The sequence below is a fragment of the Stegodyphus dumicola genome, chromosome 4 (genome assembly GCF_044657685.1).
Source record: "Stegodyphus dumicola isolate Sdum_Otavi_A_Nest chromosome 4, ASM4465768v1".
In the NCBI taxonomy this organism is placed as follows: Eukaryota; Metazoa; Arthropoda; class Arachnida; order Araneae; family Eresidae; genus Stegodyphus; species Stegodyphus dumicola.
The window spans coordinates 95,989,362-96,012,974 of NC_140771.1; the positions used below are offsets into that span (position 1 = coordinate 95,989,362).

Consider the following 23,613-nt stretch of genomic DNA (forward strand, 5'->3'; position numbering starts at 1 on the left):
GTAATATTCTCACATTCAATATTTCCATAGACATACAGGGTGCTTTTGGTTTGCTGTGATGGCCTGTCATATTAAGTAAACTAAAAACATGGCTTTCTCAAAAACTCTATACAAATTGCTGAAGAACTACTTAAATGAGATACATCCAAACCACAATAGACAAAAGTTTCTAGTGACCTCCATGAACAGGGGCTGCCCACAGTTGTCTTGCTTTAGGCCACTATTATGGAATTTTAGCATACTATGCCTTTGTACTAAGCGAAAATGATGAACATGTAAACATTCAGACATATGCAGTTGATTTTCTGCTGGTCATAAAAGGTCGCTCAAGAAGAGAGTAACTAGTGTGTAACTAGAGCTCAACATGCAGTCAACATATTAACAAGCTGGATAAAAGGGGAAGGTCAATAGGAGAAGAAGCTTTTAAATTCTCTAAAATTTTAGAAACACAGAAAAAATACAATTCGCCACTTAATTACTTATAATGTGAATTTTAACAACAATTCATTTGTTTCAAATCTCAACCAAAAAGAAAAGAAAGCCTAATGTGAAATTCATTCTAATCCTAATATAATTTCAAAGGCTGGTAAGGGTGGACAATTGTAGTTATAGACAAACTCGCATACATTAATGGGGTCACGAAACTGATAAGTGAAGGCCCATACTGTTTGATCCCTAAAAATTCCTCAACTTCTGACCACAAAAAAGTTAAAACAGCTGATAAATCTTCTCATATATTTTCAACTCAGCTTAAGAAATCACTCATTCCACTTATTGCTAACTGTGCTAGATTTTATGCTCTCCCCAAACTTCACAAAATTGGAATTCATTTTCGACCTATAGTTTCCAATTTAGAAACTGCATCATACCCTTTGACTAAATATTTAGCTTCCACTAAAATGCCTTGAAACTAGACTTCGAGAATTCCATTTCTTACATATTGAAATTGAAGAGTTAATTTCCCTCACTAAAGTCTCTGTGAGTCAAACTCACTTTGTTTTTCCAAAATGAATATTATCACCAAATTGAAGGGCTAGCTATGGGTAATCCCCTCTGTCCTGTACTTGCTGACATTTACATGCACTATTTTGAGGTCAAGTTATTTGAAAAGCTATCTTTTCATCTGTGGATTCACTATGTAGACAACACTTTTTCTGATGGTGATAAGGAAGACTTACCCCAGATTTTATCTGTTATAAATTGGATTGATCCAGGCATCCAGTTCAATTTGAGACTGAATCTGATAATACACGTCCCTTCCTTGATATTCGTATAATCTACAATGGATCTAATTTCAGCACAACTGTTTACCATACACCCTTTTCTGTTTGTTTACCTCCCCATGCTAAGTCATGTCTCCTGGCTAAACAAAAAAAGGCTTCTTTTTGCTATTATGTATTTTGAGCTCTCAAAGTTTGTTCGTCAGAATCTCTTCTTGCTAATGAACTCAATTATTTAAGATCTGTTGCCCCTTGACCAAGGATCTTCTCCCATAGTCACTGATAAAGTTGTTCAAAAGTTTCATTGCGCTGTCTAAAAACACATTCTGATATTAGAAATAACATTTATAACCTTGTTATGCTTTCCATTTCATCCTTTCAATTACGAAATTGCACGGATATTACATAAGTTTAATTTTCAAGTTGTTTTCTCACCTATAAATGAAATCCGAGTTTTGGTTCTTAAAGATTCTGTTTCTGACTTTAATTCTTGGGGAATTCATAGCATTTCGTGCCAATGTGGCTTAAGTTGTATTGGCCAAACAAAAAGAGTAAATTTTCGCATAAAGGAACATGAATTTAACGTCCGAAAAAGCGAAATTAACAAATCTTCAATAGCTAAACATAGTTCAAAGCTAATTCAATAGTTAATTCAATCACAATTTTGATTTTGGATCTGCTAAAATTATCCAAAAAGCTGGTTCTATTAGGGAATTTGATTTTCTTGAAGCTTTTCACATTCACAAAAATTTATCTTGTTTAGTCAATGACTTAATTCCAGTCCAGTCTTGCCTAATGCCTTTAAAATTTTGCAACCTTAACCCTTCATTTTTCGTTACTATTTCTGCCAACAGATGGCGCTATCTGTTCTTCCACTGGTCGCTTGTAGGATATAAATAATATGATCGACATTCACTTTCTTGCTTTTGCAGAATTTTTTGCTCCTGATGAAGGGGGATATATTTTGTAAAATCCCAATCAATTTCAATTTTTGCAATCGAAATTGATTGGGATTTTACAAAATATACATCAAATACAAGGTTACAATTTGCCTGTTTTATTTTCCACGTCGCCATGTTTCTGTTGCATCTTCTTATTGCAATATTTTGAATTTTTATTATAGCCAGAAATGGCATCAGAGAGAATGCTAAAGGATGTTTTTTTGGAAAAGGAATTTGATTCTGAAAACAAAAATCTTCTATCAGATAATGAAACTGATTCAGATACATATATTTGTTTTGAAAGTTCAGAAGATGATTCGAGGGGAGAAGATTTTAATATTGCGAAATGCCACATTGTGCACCATTTCATGTTTCAAAGTCTCCCACATAGAAAATTGTTTCATAATATTCCCCACACATAAATTTATAAAAGTATATAAATATATATATATATATATCCATTACATTTTAATGATTATAATGTTTTTTACCATATTGATTAATGAATTGGTCATCTAACACATCTTGTTACATTTTAAAAATACTAAAACATTAATTATTATATCGACTAATAACATGTAAAAATATAATGGCAAATAACAAAGTATTATTTTTATTAAATTTATTATTTGTTACAGTATAATATAATGTTTATTATTTTTTTAACTCAGGGTAAAATAGTAATTTTTTGTAAAGATGCATACAGATTTTCTCTTTCAAAAAAGGTCTCCATCTTTCTCGCTGAAAGATAATAACATTTAACAAAGCATCTAGAGAGAAAACAAATGTCATGTGTTCTCACTGTTACTGACATCGTGCGTCTTTGGGAAGAAAGCATTGTTTAACCTCACAACCACCAAACGGTTAACGATAAAATACAAATGTTTAATAATACAAAGTATAATTCAGGTTTAAATAGTCATACTGAAGAATATCTGTAATTAGTTTATGTTGCCACATGGTAGATATATAGAAGAATTAGGAAGCATTGAGTGCTGAAATGTGGCTCATCCTAATTATAACAAATATTGGCCAGTTTGCCTGAGAAATTCGTGTACAATGACTGTCCTCCCTTTCTGTTTCCTTCATTATGGCAGTAATTAAGCAATCCAGATCATGAGTTTGTTTTTTCATTACTTACAATAGATATTATCTAAAAAATCAATCACATCATCTAAATTGGTGATCTTTTTTGGTTGTGTACCTCTAAGGCGAAAGTAATTGTAAATTGCACCCCATATAATATAATAACTATAAATTCAAACTCATATTATGTATATGTGTGTACGTGGTCAAAAATAAAATTATTTAGCATTTATTTATTTAAAAAAATATACATATATTTAAATTAAATTAAAATTTATGTTTTGAATTAGAATTTATCAGAAGAAACTGATTTGATGCCACTCTGTTAATGCAGTTCAGAGACTAATTTATTTCTGTATTTAGATTTAACTGCTATTATTGCAGAAAACGTTTCTTCACACATATTTCGTTTTCATTTCCATCTGCCAATCAAGAAGAGATTTTTCTTTAAATTTGTATTGTAATATTGTTCCTTTTCTCATGTGAAAGGACTGTTCTTAAGGTGCTATTGAAAAATGATTGATCTTTTTTTTATAATTTAAGAAAACGGGTTCATGACCCACTTTTAAACTGCTTTAATGCTTAGAAGATCTGTAAATTATCTATAAAGTGATCATGAGCCTAATTATGTGACATACCTCCAAATATCACTTTTCATACCCCACTTCGAAGTGCACTGGCCTAAATGAGATGAAAATAGTCTGAAGTAAATCATTATATGGATTAAGGTACTTAATTCTAGATGAACACAGAACTTTATAATTAATTTTAAAATCATTTACTATTACTTTGTATTATAACTTCCAGAATGTTACTGAGTAAATTTTCCTGCAATTTATGTTTATTAATGTTTTCAATATATAAAAGTAATTATTTATAATTAGTCATTTAATATTGGTAGTCATGTGATAAATTAGTATTTCTAACAATCATGTGAAATTTAAAATGAATCTGGCCACATGTTTAATTAATTCTGATCAACACTTAGAAGTTATTATTATTTTTCACTTTATGCTTTGCTTTAAATTTTAGATAAGAATATTTTCCTATGCAATTGGACCACATCCTGTTCCTTATGCCACGTTAAAAGAAATTGCTTGTGCCAATCGAGGTATAATATATATTTGTGTTAAATAAGTGTATGCCTGTTTGTATATAGTTTTTATTTCCTTTGCTTCTCGTGGCATTTGTAAACTATTGTATTTATTTTAAAAACTTTAACAAATTTGATCTAAATTTTGAAAAATATGTTATTACTCATTGTAAATATGTATGAATTGTTAAATAAAACATGCTTGCTTAAACTATAGATAGTTTTTTTTTTTTTTTACATTTTTTTAAATATAGATTTTTTTTTCATCAACTGAAACTAATCTGTATATAGAATCTGACTTTTTTGTGGTGGGGGGCTGAGTATTTTTCTTTTTGGCTTTTTTTGTTTTGACCTTTTTTTGGGCGACAGGTAGACAGACTACCAATAGCTATTTTTTAATATCATTTTTACTTATGTACGCATATATGAGTTTGTGCATAATTTATATGTAAACATACATTTCTATAATCATGCTTCTAATATCCTGCCTGTCCAACTTCTGTCTATTTTAGGATATTTTACAGCTATTCAAGCTTATGGACAAATAAGGACAAAAATACAAGTAAAAGTTTTCACTTCTATAAACAATTTTCATTTCTGTGCATGAATATATGAAATGTAAATCTTATTTACCTAATTTTTGCAACAAAATTTCTTTAGGTTTCAATGTGACTGCTAAATATTCTGCATGAAACTGTAATTCTTGCATGTCAGTTCATAGATTTGATAGTTTTAGCGTAAGTAAATAATTTTTTGTATTTTGTTTATATTTTTTTTTCATTTTATATATATTATTTTTTGTTTCCTTTGTTTATATTTTGCCAGACACAATTTATTTTTAACATGTGAAAAAATATGTAATCTGCATTTATAATTTTTTTATATTGTGTGTATTTTATTTTCTATTTATAAGCCTCATCTAATTTACCAACTGTAGCACATTAGTTTCTATTTCATAAGCATACATCTGTCATCACTTTTTTAAGCATCAGAATTATCTCTGTTGTTTTTGAACTCTTTATTTATGACATTTTGATTGGAGTTTGTCTTGAGTATGGTAAAAATTGAATGTTATCGCACATTGCAGTTTTTAAATTTTAAAATAATGTGAATTAAATTTAGATGTAAAAATTTACTTGATTCTGTAAACATCAGCAGAATTTAATGAATAATTATAATAATGAATAAAAATAAAACAAATAAGAGCACTGGTTGCAAATGAAAATTGCTGTATATATATATATATATTATATGTATGTGTATATATATAGTCCGAGATCTGGAATGATTTAAAATCCGGACCTTAAATATAGATTGTTTGTTGCCAACAGTTGTTTTTAAATGCTTTACTCATGCACATTTGATTCCCTCCCCATATAATAGTTTAGCTTAAATTTGTGTGATCAATAATTTGGCTTCGTAGCTGCATATCTGCTTGGCATACATCTCAAAATGAAACATTCTAGATAGAAACATCGTTGGTTTTATGCCTACTAATATTTTATATCCCTGATGCCAACCTGTTGAATTATTATTTATTATATTTTGCTTTCATCACTGCATGTTTATCAACACATGACAGCTTAAGTAATGACTCATGCAGTGATGCCAGAACATTTTTCATATTAGTACAAAGAGTATGGTAACCTTTTATGCTGACATTATTATACAATTATGTTGGCAGACTACAGATTTAAGTTAAATCCCCTAAGAAGTATTGACTAGGAAAATTTCTTTCAATGTGCTAAAAATAGATTTTGTTAATGATACTCATAGATGAAAAGATTACATTTAGTGCTATTTGAATTAAGAATAACTTGTTTTTCACATAAACCAAGAACCAGTGCCAGAGCTCTTATGACTGCACTATGTGGCAGAATTTATGGAAAACAAGATTTTTGGAATTTAGAGAAGCACTGAGCAACAAAATTAAAGAATGAAAATATTTTTTGAATTTAGAGAAAGCACTGGAATCTAAAATGTAGGAGTGGCAAAAATTTAGAACTTAGAGAGGCACTTGGTAGCAGAATTTAGAACCCTCAGAGACTGCATCAGGCGGTAAGATATCTAGTGCCGACCCTCGATAAGCCTTAAGTACATGTGTGAATTTCTTCATTCAGGATTCAGAAGCAAGACAAAATTTAGTGGAACAACTTTTTTTTCATCACCAATCTCATGATACACAGCCATTAATGCACAGTGGACATTAAGGGAGGCTAAAATTATACTTTACTGATTCCAGGGAATATCAGCCAATACAACAGATTGCAATGTTCCTTAACTTTTGGATTTAATCCAGCTTAATTATTTTTTGCAGGTTGTTTTTATCACAGGAATTTGATGAAAATTAAAGTTTCAACTTTCATTCATGTCGAAATGAGCTTCTAATTCTGGAGCTGCAACAAGATCTACAAAGCGAAAACATGTTTCGATGTCCATTAAATAAAATGTGAAATTGCTGAAAAAAAAAAAAAAAAGATGGATTCATATATCCGTTTTGAAATTATGCAATGAGTATGCCATTGGAAAGTCAACTGTACATGACATAAGAAAACAGAGTGCACATATTCGACAGGTTGGTTAATCAAATTTAAAAACCGCCATAGTAAAAGGCAATTAAGAATTTCAGGTAAAAAAGTTTCAGTTGATACTGAAGCTGCTGAACTATTTGCAGATGAATTCATTGAACTCATTAATAGTGAAAAATTACCTCCAGAATAAATTTATAGTGCTCATGAAACTGGTTTTTTCTGGCAATATGTACTGCTAAATACTTTGCAACTTCTACAGAAAAGGCTCCTACTGGTGTCAAAGATTCCAAAGCAAGACTAACAATTTTAGTATGCGTAAATGCTGCAGCAATGCACAGATGCAAACTTTTCGTAATTCGGAAAATACACGACCTTGAGCATTTAAAGAAATAAAAAGTTGCCCATTATATATTGTGCAAATAAAAGAACACGTGTGACACAAGTGTTAATGAATGATTTGTTTGAAAATCATTCCATATCTGAGAATCAGCAAAATTCGGTTGGTTTACCTGATAACACAAAAATTGTCCTGATTGTAGACATTGGCTCATACTTCACTTTTAGTGAAACATAATGTATCCATATTATTCTTTCCTTCAAATTGTATGTCAATCATTCAGCCTATGGATATTGGAATAATGGGCATGCTGAAATGCAAATATAAAGTAGAATTTGTAAAATCCATGTTAAATTTCTTGAATAATGGTAAGACTATTTAATAATTTTTAAAACATAAAATCTGTTTAATGCTAATTAAAAAAAAATTGTGGAGTATTGCAAGATCATTGGAGGATGATCGTGGGAGAGATACTTTAAAAAATGCTTGGCATAATTTTTGGCCAGCTGGCATATTCCATGGTGAGCTTGATAAATATGATAGCCAGAAATGTGAAGGTTTTCAAATATCACAGACCGAAGGTTAAATTTTCCAATTAATGGATTTATTAAAGAAATGTGAAGAAGCTGTAATAAATGAAGATGATATAACAGAAGTTTTTTATTGCAATGACAATGCCCCAATTATCAATCAATTAACAGATGGTGAAATCTGTAGTTATGGCTCTAGGTCCATAAAATACAACTACCGATGGTGACGAAAGTGACAGAGAGTTACTGAAAATGAAACAATTTCAATTAACAAGTTTCTCGAAATTCTCAACACAGCAATTACATTACTTGAAAACTGGAATTTATGTATGTCTACAGAATTAAAGAGAAATATTAGCACAAAAAAAACTTGAACAACTTGCATTGAAAGAAATGCTTGTAAACAATTAAATATTAAGCCCCCCCTTTTTTTTATTTTCTTACACTTTAGATCACAAATGCTTCATCACTTCATAAATCAGGATTTCATATTTTTAATTTTATAATTTCTACATGCCATTTTACAAGCTTTAAACTGATGATCTAATATCCGGAATTGAAGTTCCAACGAGTACGGATTTCGGATTAGTCATGGTTGAGAAACTGCTGCACAGATAATTGGAGGAAACATCACAACTTGCTTGTTTGTTAGAACACCATTTTCATTTTGAACAGAAATAAGTTCTTCAGAAATACATATTTTCTTAAATTGGTTCCACTCTAGGGATGCGAAACGCACCCCACAATTCCTATGCAGACAGTTTGCATTTCAAACAATAGAAAGAAGGTGAAGTGAGAGATGTGGTTTATTCAAGCAGCTGCAAGTGAGGGAAAAAAAATGATGCGTACTAACTATGGTCATATTTATAAGCCAGAATATAAGAAAATATTTGTTTCAATCCTGAGCAGTGATTGGGCTAAAGATTTCACAGTGCAGTAAAAGGGTGATATTAGAGCAGGAGAGTGATCAAAGATGGTGTAAAGCATATTGTTGATGTAGGGATGTGTCAATTTAGGAATTGAAGGTGTATTGCCAGTTGGTTCCAATTAAGTTCAATGATTTTTTTACATAAATTATACTTTACTTTTTTAAACTTGTTTTGGTTTGATTTAAATATATATTTAAACTGGATGTGACAGAAATTACTTATAAGCCAATTTAGCTGAAAATTATGTTTCTAACAAGTACTGCATCAGCAAGAATGTGCAAAATCTGCCCATGTAATTTTTATATATGGCTATGCAATTCTAAATCCTTTTATAGGCATATATCTGTAATGTACATCTTTATCCTTATATTATAGGATTATGTAAAAGTCTTGAGCAGACCACTTATTTTGAGTGGTGAAAAACATTTTGAGTGGACGAACTTTTATATTGATGCAATGGTTAGTATTTTTCAAAATAACTTCATGTAGTTTAAATGTTTATCTTCTTACTAATAATTTATGTGTATTTTATGTCACATTTTGCTGTGCTATTGTTAGATTTTTGCCACTTCTATGTTAATTATTTATATAGTTTTTATTCATTTGTGAGATTTGTTGTGTCCTAATGTATATTATCTAAAATTTTTGTGAAGGGTCTGGGAATGATGACTACTATTACATTGCCTGTATTTAACAGAACTGAAACTGGGGTAAGTAGCTGTTTATTTTAACTTTTTATACATTGTTTAGCATTTATATTACTTTTAAAAAAACCTTTTTTTTTTACACAAACTACCCTTTTAATTAATCTTTCTGTTGTGGATAAAATGTTTTCTCAAACTCATAGCTCCATGTGGCCCCCAAAACAATCATTTGTGGCCTTTGAATGCATTTTAATTATGATTTTGTAGCAAATATGGTGCTGATAGTTCTAGTGGCATTAAGATATGGATTAATTATGTTATATGTACGACTGCTATCGAAGGGGGGAAAAGATAGAATGAGTAGGTTCTATCTTTGTCATGATTTAGCAATTAATTTAACATATTGGAATACCTGAAATAAATGTTGGTCTGAAATTTAAAATTTAGCTGTCATTGTGTTTGAATTACAAAGTACAACCAATAGAAATTTCTTACAGGTACCAACTTTTAGGCTTCAGATAGAAACTAAGTATGAATTTGAATTTTTTTATTTTGTGTTATTATTATTATTATTATTTATGTATGCTTTGATAAGTATTCAGTAAGTAAAATTTGAAATTTATTTTATTTATTGACTTATTTATTTTTGTCTTATTAAAAAAGTGTTCTGGACCCATCGGCTGCTCAGATCAAGCATCTGGCTGCCATGTAATTTGAATTTGAAACCACTGCTTTAATTTCCAATACAAATTAAAACTGTGCATAGTGAGCTGAATCCAACTCTAATGATAAATACACCTATAAGTGCGTTATAGAATAAACGTAGACACTCATAATGTGTATTTTCACTACTGCATCAACACTTAGGCACCATTTGCAAAGCGTGTTCAGTTTCTCTTACATACATACTAGAACACATAAGAAAATAAATCACATGATAAGTTATAAAATAGTCTGCTGTATGCTTAATGCAAATACCACAATAAAACTCCAGTGCCATATAACAGAATTTAAACAAATGAAAACAACAGTTTTCATAGATTTTTCAGTGGCACTTAACATGCATGTACTGCCACAGTGTTCTCCTCCATCTGAGACAAACTGGCGACAATATTTTCCTGCTATATTTCATAACACTATCAATGCTGAAATTAAGTTTCAAAACTATTTTTGCAAAGAATGTAAATATAAATGTGCTACAATAAAATACTAACAATAACAAATTATAATACTGATGAATATGTTCTTAAATCACAAATGGAACAGATCTTCAGCAATTACTTGCTAACAACTACTCAAATTTTAGCAACAAATGAATGTTTATATTAGCGACATACAAAAATCATTCTACAAGAAGTAGACAAATACCTTGAACATTTCATTTTAACAATTTTGATCAAGCAATCTTAGTGCTACTACCTTTACCTTTTATCCCTACCATGAAAAACCTACCTTTACCTTTTATCCCTACCATGAAAAACCTCAGCTGTTCTTCCCAATAATCATTTGGTTGAGGGCAGATTTTCATCTTTTTATTAATAAAAGAGTTCCCAACTGAATGCCGTCTTTTAAAAAATGTCCATTTATGATGCTATTGTAAATTATTCAGATAACTGTGTTTTCACAATTTTAACATGTTCTGTGTGTACGTAGTAAGTCTTTGCCATTTAGAAAGTTGATTTTTTGTCAGATGAATCTGGTTTAGTAAGGGTTGTGAGAGGTCTACAGATCAAAATGTGACCTGGGGTCAAAGTTTCAGAATTGTTATAATGATTCTTTTCAAATGAATGATGAATGATTTCACATCAGCTTCTGAAATTAGGTGGGTGGGCAGAATGAATTTGCACTCTATATATACTCTCGGTGGTATAAAAATTTATTAAATTTTCACCTGGGCACTCAACCAGTTTTTTATTTTTTGCATTAGTTTCAATAAAAGTGTTAGAATTATCTAGAAAATTTTCCCCTTCTAGAGAAAAAAGTCTTAAGCTTGCAATAAAAGATGGACTAGTTTGGTCTGTTACAAAGTCTAATTGTGTGCCTTTTGTACTCATACATATATATATACACTACAATGCAGATTTTGTTAAAAAGTCCCTTATGATGATTCTTAAACTTAGTAGCAAATGGGCTACAGAAATCAACACCAGTGCTGTTAAATGGGTAAGATGGTGCAACATGCTCTTTGGGCGACTCAGCCATTAATTGGTAAACTGTGACTGAAAATGACTAACGACTTGTTCTAAAAATATGCCACACATCTATAAACAATTTTTGTACAGTTATTTCTGCCATTAAGTGGCCAGAACCTTCACATACTGCAGACATAATTGAAGTTACAGTGACATCCCAATGTCATTTATTTATCATATTACATTTTTTACCATTATGCAATGTCACATTGTGATCTACACTGTGTTGTCCTGTAATAAAGTAATCAAATACAAGGTTTAATCATTTCAATAAACACTTTCATTTAGAAACTCTGAGTAATCATTAGCATTCACAAAGATAAGTAAAATTACGTCTACCAAAATTGGCTTAAAAGAATGAGATAATTAAATTTAAGCCAAAATTGACTTAAAAGCTCTGGGAACTTATATTAAAAACATATAATTTTTGCCATAAAAAATTTTTATAGCCAAAACCTTTGGATCACTCTCATGTACCATATATGACTTACTATGTATTATATACACTGCACAGAAAAAAGGGGGACAGTTCTACATCTCCCGTTCTACTGGGCCGATTGATGAAATTCAACTTGCGCTTTTCATGTCTCGAAAGCGCGACTTAGAATATGTCTTAGATTTATGTATAGCATCATTCTAATATATGTATTTTGACACAAAATTGGACTTTTTCTGAAATAACATATAAATTTTTTTCCATATATCGATTCTACCACTTACAAAAATTGCATGAGTAGTTTTTAAAAAATTAGCTCCCAAAATTTTAGCTCCTCCATGTTAATTGAATCTTGTATATATTTATTAATATCTCTTTTTTATTAAATTTATTTGAGTCTTCCTTTCACATTTCAAAATTTAGGTTCATTTCAAATAAAATTCACCCAGTTTTTATAATTTATTTTTAAAATTTATATTTTTTAAATCATTTTTATAAATTTTTTGAAAAATGTTTTGAATTGTGACCTATAAAAATTTTACTGTCATCTTAAAGCAGATGTATTTCTAAGAATACCTGCAAAAAATTAGAGTTTTTTATTCAAAATTTCCTGGGATGTTCATGAATTTACATATTGGCATGTTTTGAAATTTGACAAAATGTTAAAAAAACGCCTCTTTAGACGTAATTTAAAATCTGAAACATTTCAGATTTTTAAACATTTTTTTGGCTTATCAGACTGAACTTTTCTTTAAACCCACAATAGGAATATTTGAAACACTCTTCTGGGAAGACATGACGTTAGGGATCTGTGTAATGAAAATACATGATAAATTGAAACTTGTGAATTCACTTCGAAATAATGAACATAACACAAGTTTTTAATTTAATATTTATGAAAATGCTGTGATAATTTTATGTAAAAAATGAAAATTATTGTAACATTCTCCTTATGACTATTGTTATAAGCGGTAATAATGCCAAATGTGGTTTATGCACTTTGTTAAGATTATTTGAAAGTATGAATGCCTTTTTCCCCACTCGACTACAATGAAAAAAATGGAAAGGAAAATAGGTTGCCATAAATTAAAAAGTTTGCCAAGTAAATTATTCTTGGCGCAACTGAAAAAATTGGGCCAACATAAATTTTTTAATTTCTCCGTAAATTTCGCAACAAATTTTACAGACTTTAATATTTATGCATGATTTGAATCATAGAATCGAAATATGGGAAAATATTGGCATGTCATCTCAGAAAAAGTCCGATTTTGTGTCAAAATACCTATGTTAGAACAATGCTATATATAAATCTAATATATAACCTAAGTCGCGTTTTCGAGAAATGGAAAACGCAATCCCCTGCCGGCAGTGTACATGTCTAAAAAAAATTTAAAAATTGTGATTCTATTTAATTAAATGTGAATGTATAGTTTGTTGTAGGATCATATTTGGTATGTTTATGATTCCCTGCTATTGGTATTGTTAGTGTGAGGGTGTTTTTTTTTATATATCTTCTAAATTTCAGAACCAGACAATGGTGGGGATTATGGGAGTTGATGTATCTTTGCAAGAATTCCTTGAATATGAACCATCTTATGAGGTATATTTTGTAGCAAATACTGTATGGTGCAATCTTTAATGTCATTGTCGTAAATTAAAAGAGTATTTACTCATTTGAAATTTCACTAAAATTACTGACATTTTTACTGCATTTTTATTCAACAGTGATAGCTAAAATTTAGTAAAAAAATATATATATTTATATATTGTCTTATTTTTTCTTTATAAATATTATCATAATGAGGTACTCCAAAGCTGTTTATTATTCATGTCTTGTCTCTGAATGACATATAATAGACATTTAGTCATACTGACATTAGTATTTCTAATGATCTAATTCCTTTTCTGTGATCGGTATATTTTTCTACATTTTGAAAATATTCTTAAAGAAATTCAGACTAGTTCCAGATTTGAATTCAGTATTTTGTCATCACTTATAGCTTGTAAATTATATTGTAAATTATTATGTAGTAATTTATTAATTATTAAAGTATATAGATGATTTATACTTCTCATTTTATTTAATTTTCAAAAACATTATTGATGTTATACAACACAAGTAATTTGAATAGTATGATTTGTTTTTTAAACATAAGTCAGATAAAAATTGATGTGGTTTATGTCTGTGCTATAATATTATGAAGTTTAATACGATCATTGTTAATGTAAAAATAAACTTTTTATGCATTGTTAGTTTGAATCTTTATGCAGTGATTTTTATTTGTAGATGGGACCTGTTGCTTACTCATTTGGAATTAATCATAATGGTTATGTTGTCTTCTATCCTGATCTGAAAACAGAGGTATCGCTATTGATATTATAATGAAATAGTAATACATATTTTTTTAGAATTAAAGTTAAGTTTGATATTTTGTTATTTTACATATAAAACAGTTTTTTTGTGCGTGTGTTGTTATTGTTGTTATCAGTTTCCATACTTTTTTTTTGTTTTATTTTATTGTAGTTTGAATTCACAGAGGATCCACTTCCAATTGATTTTTTGGATATTGAAATTGAAAATTCAGCAAAAGAAGAGGTATATGCATTACTTGGCTATTGAATGAGACTTAAATACATTTTACTGAAATAAAGTTTAAATGGAAAGTAAAGATGAATAAATAGGAGTACTTTTGGGCAATCATTAAAATATGAACCTTTCAAGTCTAAAATCTGTATAAAAATTATAAATAACTAAATAATTGTGTTAGTTACATGGTTTTTTGAATCTGCTCATAAAGAGCTGTATTTAAACTGCATTTATTAGCTAAATTTATACAATAACTTATTTTAGTCCCTGTTTTTATAAACTTTCATTCATTAAGATGATATTTATCCATTCAAGAAAGTAAGAGAGCAAATATTTAAAATTATAAGCTATATCAATTGAGTAAAAGTACTGAGAGAAACTTCAGAATATGATGACACTAAATATTAGCAAATACTTTCAAGCATTAAAAAGTCACACTGAAAGAAGAATTCATAAAGCTCCTCTTAACATAATTGGATTGGGCAGTTTTATGCAATCTTTCTCATTAACTTTTATCAGCATTTTTTTAGTAAAAATGAATTATTAAAGGTAATTATTTTTTCTTCAAAATATGTTTTCATATTCAGAAAGCTTGACTAGTTTTCTTTTGATCCATATAATGAATAATTTTTCCTTTTTGATGAAGTCTGACCTTTAACAAATTATTTGCATTCAAGCAAGTATTATCTAATTTCTTTTCCTATGACTCCTGAAACTAATCTGGATAAAATTAGTCTTTTGTTGATTCATACGAACAGTAAGCATCATTATTGTCAACAAATGAACTGATGTGTATTTTTTCTATTCTTAGCTTTTAAATTTTATTCTGTTCTTGCTGTACATAAGCATTGTTGTCCTGTATCGTATATAGCGATTAATTCTCTCAGATAGTTTTTACATCCAGTCATAAGGAGAATGTTACAATAATTTTCATTTTTTACATAAAATTATCACAGCATTTCCATGAATATTAAATTAAAAACTTGTGTTATGTTCATTATTTCGAAGTGAACCCACAAATCCACAAGTTTCAGTTTATCATGTATTTTCATTACACAGATCCCTAACGTCATGTCTTCCCAGAAGAGTGTTTCAAATATTTATATTGTGGATTTAAAGAAAAGTTCAGTCTAAGCCAAAAAATTTTTTTAAAAATCTGAAATGTTTCAGATTTTAAATTACGTCTAAAGGGGCGTTTTTTTAACATTTTGTGTGTTGCATTTATTTTTTAAATATCACGTTCTTTGCACTTAAACCATAAAATCCAGTTCAACAGCAATATCACAAAATAGTTTTAAAATGAGCATATCCTTTAGAATTTCCAATACAGAGACTTACACACTGGAGATAGAAATTATTTTTCTGTATAACGTTGCCATTGCTTGCTTCAAAATCCTTGAGTTTGTTAATCAAAAATTCATTAAAAAATAGGCAATTGATAATACAATCAAAAGTCTTTAATCCGGACACGTCAGGACTTCGGCGATTCCGGATTATCGATCTTCAATTTAAATCTGGTAAGATTTCATGCAGAAATTATAAAATTAAAAATATGAAACTGTAATTTATGAAATAAAGAGCAATTATGATCTAAAGGGTATCAAAATTTACAAAAAAAAAAAAAAAAAAAAAAAAAGCTTAATATTTATTTGTTTACTATATTAAACATTTCTTTCAACGCGCGCATGCATAAAGCATACATTATGCATAGTCGAAATTAGAAAATTGCAACCAGAAAACTATTTGATGTGTATTCATGATATTTATAATCATGAGGAATTTGATTTAAATCATATCAAAGATGGACTAAATCAAGATGAAATACTACGTAGCGTATTCGGAAACTAAGTACCGTTTCATTCTAGCGCTGTGGTAGGCGTCCCGCGCATGCGCACTAGCCTTTCTTGTTCACTGACTTTCAATTGTTGCCATTTTGGTTGCTCTATGTTGAGTTTTCAGTTTGCTGTGCACATTCAAAATGTTTAAGACAATTAGTTCTCGCACTGATTGTGAGATTCGTGCCGTGATTAAATTTTTGAACACGAGGAATGTTAGACCGGCTGAAATTTATTGTCAAGTGACAGAAGTTTACGGTGAATATGCGATAAGTGATGGAATGGTGAGAAAGTGGGTAAGAATGTTTAATGCAGGTCGAACAAATGTCCACACCGAGCTCAGAGTGGTCGGCCATCTGTTGTCACCGATGATTTGGTAAGGAAAGGTGATGAAGCAATTTATGAGAACAGACACTTCACAATGACAACTCTTTCAGAGGCATTTCCACAAATTTCACGTACATTTTTGTTCGAAATTGTGTCTCACCGCTTGAATTATCGCAAACTGTGTTCCCGATGGGTTCCAAAAATGCTCACTGATGTTCACAAAACAAAGCGACTTGGTAGTGCCCTGAAATTTCTCACGCGGTACAGTGATGAGGGAGAAAACTTTTTAAGCCAAATTGTGACAGGTGATGAAACTTGGGTGTGTCATTTCACACCAGAATCGAAACAACAATTGATGGAGTGGAGACGCACTCATTCTCCGAAAAAACAAAAGTTCAAAGTGACAATGTCATCACAAAAAATCAGGTGCACTGTCTTCTGGGATAGGAAAGGCGTTTTGCTTACTGAATTTCTTCCCAGAGGTGAAACCATTAATGTGGCACAATATTGTGAGACTTTAACAAAACTAAGGCATGCCATTCAAAACAAACGAAGAGGAATGCTCAGTAAAGGAATTGTGTTGCTCCATGACAATGCTCGGCCCCATACTGCTGGTGTCACTCGATCGTTAATTCGATAGTTTCATTGGGAGCAGTTCGATCATCCGCCATACAGCCTGACTTGCCGCTGTCCGACTATCACTTGTTTCTGCACATGAAGTGCGAGCTTGGTGGCAAGCGCTTTGGATCTGACGATGACACGAAAAATGCTGTGGAGTCGTGGTTATCGAAACTGGCGGGAAGTTTCTTTGACAATGGTATACAAAAACTGGTCACCCGCTATGACAAGTGTTTGATCATTGGCAGAAACTATGTTGAAAAATAGTTTAAGACATGTATTTTCATGTAAAAATAAAATTGGATTCGAAAAAATTGTTTTACTTTTTTTTTTTTTTCCAAAATGATACTTAGTTTCCGAATACGCATCGTACATTTAGTAAGGAATTATAAGCCGAATAAAATAAAAACATCTGCCCTGAAGATAATTATAGTGCTGACAGATCAACTTCCAGTTCATTGCACGCCGCAACGTTTCCCCCCACCCCCGCAGAGCAGCGTGAAATTGATAGATTTCGGAATGGTTAGAAAAACAAAGGATATGCCTTTATCCATTTTTTGCAGCAATTCCGCTTTTTGTTTGATGGGCATTGATCGCTTTGTAGATCCTTTTTCAGCTCCAGAATCGGAAATTCTTTTTGACGTAATCGAAAGTTCAAGCTTACTTTTATAAAATTGCTCTAACAGTCTGCAAAAAATAATAAGCCGAATACAATTCGAAGGTTAAGGAACAACGCAATCTGCAACATTAACTGAAATAGATAATTAGATAATTTATGCCGTCCGTTATACATTAAACGCGCATGCGTAAACGCATATGTGCCTGCATAAATGCATATGCGCATGTGTAAACGCATTATGCTTTTACGCATACGCAGAAAGTTTGTAGCTTTGAGGTCCGGATTATGGACGTCCAGATTAATGACTTTTGACTGTAAAACAAATTCCAGATTAGGTCTTCCACATACCCATATTCGTAGGAGGATTACGTCATTCAAAATTTGGTGGCTCTATATACCTTTGTTTTATAGCAATGCGAGAAATATACGTAAGTTTATGCAGGTTTTTCATTATTTAATTTCTTTAAATATAACACAAGACGATAGTACCTTGTGGCAACAATTTAAAAATTGATTTGCCATTTGTAGTGAATCAATACAAAATGAAAACAATAGTCCTTCAGGGACAAAGCCCCTTTGGACTAACAAAAAAAAAAAAAAAAAAAAAACGCTAATTTGCTGTAAAAATGATAATAGGGCAATAAAAGTCTGCATTTTAATATCATATTAAATTTTTAATATGCAAATAATAAAATGCGAGACCATCAATGTATTTACTAGTAAGAGAGTTAAACTTCCTACATTTAATAAATTGCATCCTATGAAAAAGTTCTAAAAACAGTTATGTATTATCTGTTTTTGCTAAAAGATGCTTCTTTTGGTATGCATTTGGGTACTTTTGGTATTCATTAAATGGAAAATTTGGTATGTGTTTTGTTGTGGAATTAAGTATCCTAAGAAATTAAGTTTTTACCGTCTGTCTTGTCTATTCAGCTAATTAGTAGTCTTATACAAAATGATGTTTGTAAGACAGTTACTGTATTTCAAGTTTATAAAAAATCTTAAATTTCATCATCAAAATTTATGTTGATTTGTAATTGTTATTGATAATATAATTTATAAATATATCAGAATGGCAGCAATAAACTTTAATAGAAAATCTAAAATGGTTCAATTCTATCTATCTAATCCATTTTATTTTTTATGGGCTATCACAGCTACCTTATCAAAATTAAAGTTTGAATTTTCGATTTTGTTGAAAAAGTTTCCAAGTCTAGAGTTGGAGCAAGCTCTGCAGAGTGAAAGCATATTTTGATGTCACTCAAGCAGAAAAAATAGCTGCAAAATGAAATAAATAAAATAAAACAAATAAAATCATATTTGTCTCAAAACTTATGTGAGGTGTATGGCATTGGAAGCCAACAGAAAAATAAACATGGAAAAATGGGAAAAAAGAGCTTTTTAAATTTTTTGTGGAATCTGCCCCTTCTCACTATGAATAATAATATTTTTTTTTACTGTTGTGCTAAAAATGGCTACTATGATAAAGTGATGGTTGAATGGCTCAGACGATGTCACAGTGAGGGTGTGGTATTAATGAATGGCCAGAATATGTTATGAGGATATGAACATAAAAAATCTGTACACATATTTGGCAGGAGAGTTAACCAAATTTAAAAATCTCCACTACCAGGCCCAATTAAAAATATCAGGTGAAAAAGCTTCAGCTGGTTTGTAAATCATTTCATACCCAAGGCTCAGCAACATTTGAAATTGGTTGGTTTACTGGCAGATGCAAAATTTGATCCAATTATAGGCGACTTTTCAGCTTACTTAAAGTTTTAGTAAAAAATAACGAAATCTGTCTTGTCCCCCCCCCCCCCCCGTGTGTACATTCATCATTCAGCTAATGAATATTGGTTGCAGAAGAGCTGATATAGACTTTTTGTAAAATATATGCTTTGTTATTATTTATTTTCCTATCATTACTTCTAACTATTAATCAAGGTAAAACAAAACTGCTTACCTTGTCCCAATGGGTTCTGCCAGGGCCACTGGTTGAATTCTCCTCTGTGCATCTCTATCTGCAAAATCTTGAAGGGAATAATCCATAAATGCTAAATACTTTTTTTACACAAACACATTTAATGAAGACGCAAACGGGTTACAGAATATTTACATAATGAAAAGTGTTTAAATGTGGCATGACGTAGCGTACGACTTCTCCGTTCCGAGGTCTCGTGCAATCTCTAAGCGAGAGTTCATAGTTCGAGATGACGCCACTCAGCCATCGGATCTCAGCAAGAGTTGAGTTGCAACATGCTTTTTTTTTTTTTTTTTTTTTTTTTCTTGCTAACAAAGGCCATTTAAGAATTTTTTAAATATCCTAACAAAATTTGCTGTATCGAGTACTTTAAAATCATGAGAGAATGAGTCTGCAAATATTTTTAAAAATGCTTCACATTAATTTATGGCCAGCTACCATATTTCATAGTAGTGATGATGATTATAGTCATGAATTTGAAGGTTGTCAAATATCTCAGGCAAAAAACAAAACCATTACAAAAACCTCCATTGATGTAAATTTCACATTATTTTTGTTAAAAACATTGGCAATAAGGCTAAATTTTCCAATTAATTGAATTTGTGAAAAATTGTGTTGAAGCAATTATAAATTAAATTATAAATTAAATTAAGTTTTCCTTTTACATGATACCCAATCATCAATTAACTTATGAATAGCAAAATATATAATATGCTTTAGGTCCTGAAAGTATTGCTTTGACAGTGCAAAAAAAAAGGACTAGGAGAATTGTCGAGAATTAAAAAATTTCACTTGACAGCTTAGTGAGAGTTCTTGACACAGCAAGTATAGGATATAAGCAATTTAACTTTGTAAACGAACTAGAAATTATGTCTATGTAAAAGATTAAAGAGAATGTATAGAAATAAGAAAGAAAAGCTTAAATAGCATAAAAAGAAACAGCTTAAATAACACTGATAGAAATGTTTAATAAAAGAAAAACAAAACAAAAATGACCTATTTGTTTAAATTTTGATTCTGTGAAAGTCATAAATGCTTCATTATTTCATAAATAATTATTTCATGTTTTTAATTTTAAGACTTACCTGTGTTATTTTACTACATTCAAACTGATGATTTTAAAACCCAGAAAATTTCTGATATCTGGAATGAGTAAAATTCTGACTTTTCTGTATCTTGGACTTCGTACTGTATATACTTTTTTATTGCATAGAAACTCTCTCATTAACTGTTTTTTGGCAATGTTTCATGGTTCTGAGAAACATTAATAGCTACCATTTCATTGTTTACAAAAATCTGTGAAGAAGAAATATGTAACATTTCAAATAGTAAACCATATCTTTAAAATTTAATGTGCATAAAGAAACACATGAAATGTTAAAACAACAAAGAAGCAGACATTTATTATTAAAAATTTTGTGCCGTACCCAGGTATGAACTGAAGTTCCTGATAGCAGATGCCACACAAGTCCTGCATAAAAAATAATTTAAGCATGTATTGTATTGTTTTCAAGTTTCTGTTAATTTAAGAAAGTTCCCATATATTCTTAAATGATAGCTTTAAATTATTTATTCTGTTTAAAATTTTTAAAAATCAATTTTCTTTAGTTACGGGAGGCTATGATAAATTTAGAAACATCGAAAAGATCACTGACGAGTCTTTTGAAGATGCCAGACAGAGTAAGTTTACTTAGCCATATATTTAAATTAAAGCTTTTTTTAACATTTTAAAAACTTCTTTGATATTTTAAAAAGTTAATAATCTTTTAAACCGGTATTTTTCTTTTTGTACAGGAACATGTAGTTCGCCACCACATGGAATATTACTATACTCCTGTGAATAAGACTTCATTTTCGTATGTATAAAGATAAAAGTTTTTTTTTTTTTTTTGTGGTATATTATTAGTTTATTTATGTTTTAGTCTTATATTTTGTTTTATTTTTCAGGCACAGATAATTTGTCATAGATTTCTAAATAGGCAGTGATGGTTGCAATTATGATAAAAATACAACTTTTTAACAATTACACAATTAAATAAGGGCCATATCTTCCATCTCTCACAAGTATCAGTTTTATGAAAAATCATTAAAAGCAAAATAAAGATAATTTCTAAGTTTGTCTAATTTTTGTTGGGCAAGTGGTTGGCACAAATTCGAAGTAATAATTAAATTGCTGCATATTTCAAACTTTGCCCAAATTAGCTGGCCAATTTGTAAAATGACCAGCTTTGAGCTTTGGCTGTAGTGTGTATATGTATAAATGAAAATAATGCAAAATTGAAGGTGGTGTTATTGTATCAACAACAGAATTACTAGGCTTGACTTTACCCATATCAACATTGTAATTGTAAATTTTTTTATAATTTTTTATTCAACTTATATGATAAAGAATGTTCAGACTTAAATGGCAGATTCAGCTATTTATTACTTTGAGTATATGTTGATAAGGTCTAGTTTATGTTTATTTTCCTAAGTTCTTTGCATTTTCTGAATGTGAATGTTGTGATAACATTCTTATAATTTTTCTGTTTGCACATAGGATAGCAATTGTCATACCAACTGATAGAACTCATTATTTGGTAGCAGAAGAACCAGATGTTAGTGAGAGTAAGTTTATCTGTCCATTCATAGTTATTTGCTCACATTTTTCTTGTAAAAAGACCATGACTTGTACACAAAATAAAATTATAAAGACAATTATTAAATGGGAATACATAAAATAATTTTGAAAAGAAATCAACACAATTTAACAAATTTAATAAATATGGTATGTTGGAATTAAGTTATTACAGTTCATAAAGTTCAGTAAATCCATTTGAACATATTCACGGAATGATAAAATTCTTATACTTTGATATGCATTCAGATTAAGGAACAAATTTTATCATTTATGAAACAATAATTCATCTTATGGTGTACTTGTATTAAAAATTTGTATTTGATACATATGAAGCGAATTTGCTGCCCACAAAGTCATGTAGTTTTGTCACTTTTTAGCACCAAAATTTTATTCTCTCTCTCACTTTATATATGTATATATATATATATTAAGTTGATATATTGTCAAAAGTCCAGAACTTTGAAATTCTTAACTTGTGGTGATTCTTTGATGTTATTCTGAAACAGTTTGACCCTGTGAACACATGAATTTCAAATTGTACTAAAATTGTATTGTAAATTTATTATGTCTTATGTATTATGTATCTTCAATAAATACTAAATGTGGTAATTCAGAAGTCAAACAACAAAAATCAACATTACATTTTCAAAATTTTCACAGGACTAGTTTCGATGGTTTTACCAAGCCACCATCCTCAGCTGCAAAACCGCAAATGAACAAGATAGGAAATAATGATTAGATAAGATAAGAAAGCCTGGACAAGAATAAGCAAGTAGCGCCATCTGTTGGTGAAACCAGAACTAAAACATAATTTCTTTAAAGGCCGAAGGCAAAGATGGATTGGAATTAGGATCATTAACTAGAACAGAAAGATTTTTTTGAATGTGAAGTGCCTCATTATTTCCTATCTTGTTCATTTGCAGTTTTGCAGCTAAGGATGGTGGTTTGGTAAAACCATCGAAACTAGTCCTGTGAAAATTTGAAAATGTAATGCTGATTTTTGTTGTTTGACTTCTGAATTAGTATTTATTCGGTGTGTTATTGTGTCTTAATTACTAAATGTGGATTGTTTGGTGGGATTACA

The 23,613-nt window shown here is 30.1% G+C and overlaps 1 protein-coding gene across 1 annotated transcript in view; it reads left to right on the forward strand.

Annotated features, from left to right (window-relative positions):
• LOC118204800 (voltage-dependent calcium channel subunit alpha-2/delta-1-like) overlaps window positions 1-23,613 on the forward strand; it is a 154,392-nt gene that overhangs the window by 50,819 nt on the left and 79,960 nt on the right. Inside the window, exons 13-22 of the mRNA XM_085815242.1 lie at window positions 4,280-4,358; window positions 4,853-4,902; window positions 9,043-9,126; window positions 9,321-9,377; window positions 13,465-13,539; window positions 14,227-14,301; window positions 14,464-14,535; window positions 21,518-21,589; window positions 21,704-21,765; window positions 22,449-22,516. Coding sequence (XP_085671368.1) covers window positions 4,280-4,358; window positions 4,853-4,902; window positions 9,043-9,126; window positions 9,321-9,377; window positions 13,465-13,539; window positions 14,227-14,301; window positions 14,464-14,535; window positions 21,518-21,589; window positions 21,704-21,765; window positions 22,449-22,516 — 694 coding nt within the window. The remainder of the gene's footprint in view (window positions 1-4,279; window positions 4,359-4,852; window positions 4,903-9,042; window positions 9,127-9,320; window positions 9,378-13,464; window positions 13,540-14,226; window positions 14,302-14,463; window positions 14,536-21,517; window positions 21,590-21,703; window positions 21,766-22,448; window positions 22,517-23,613) is intronic.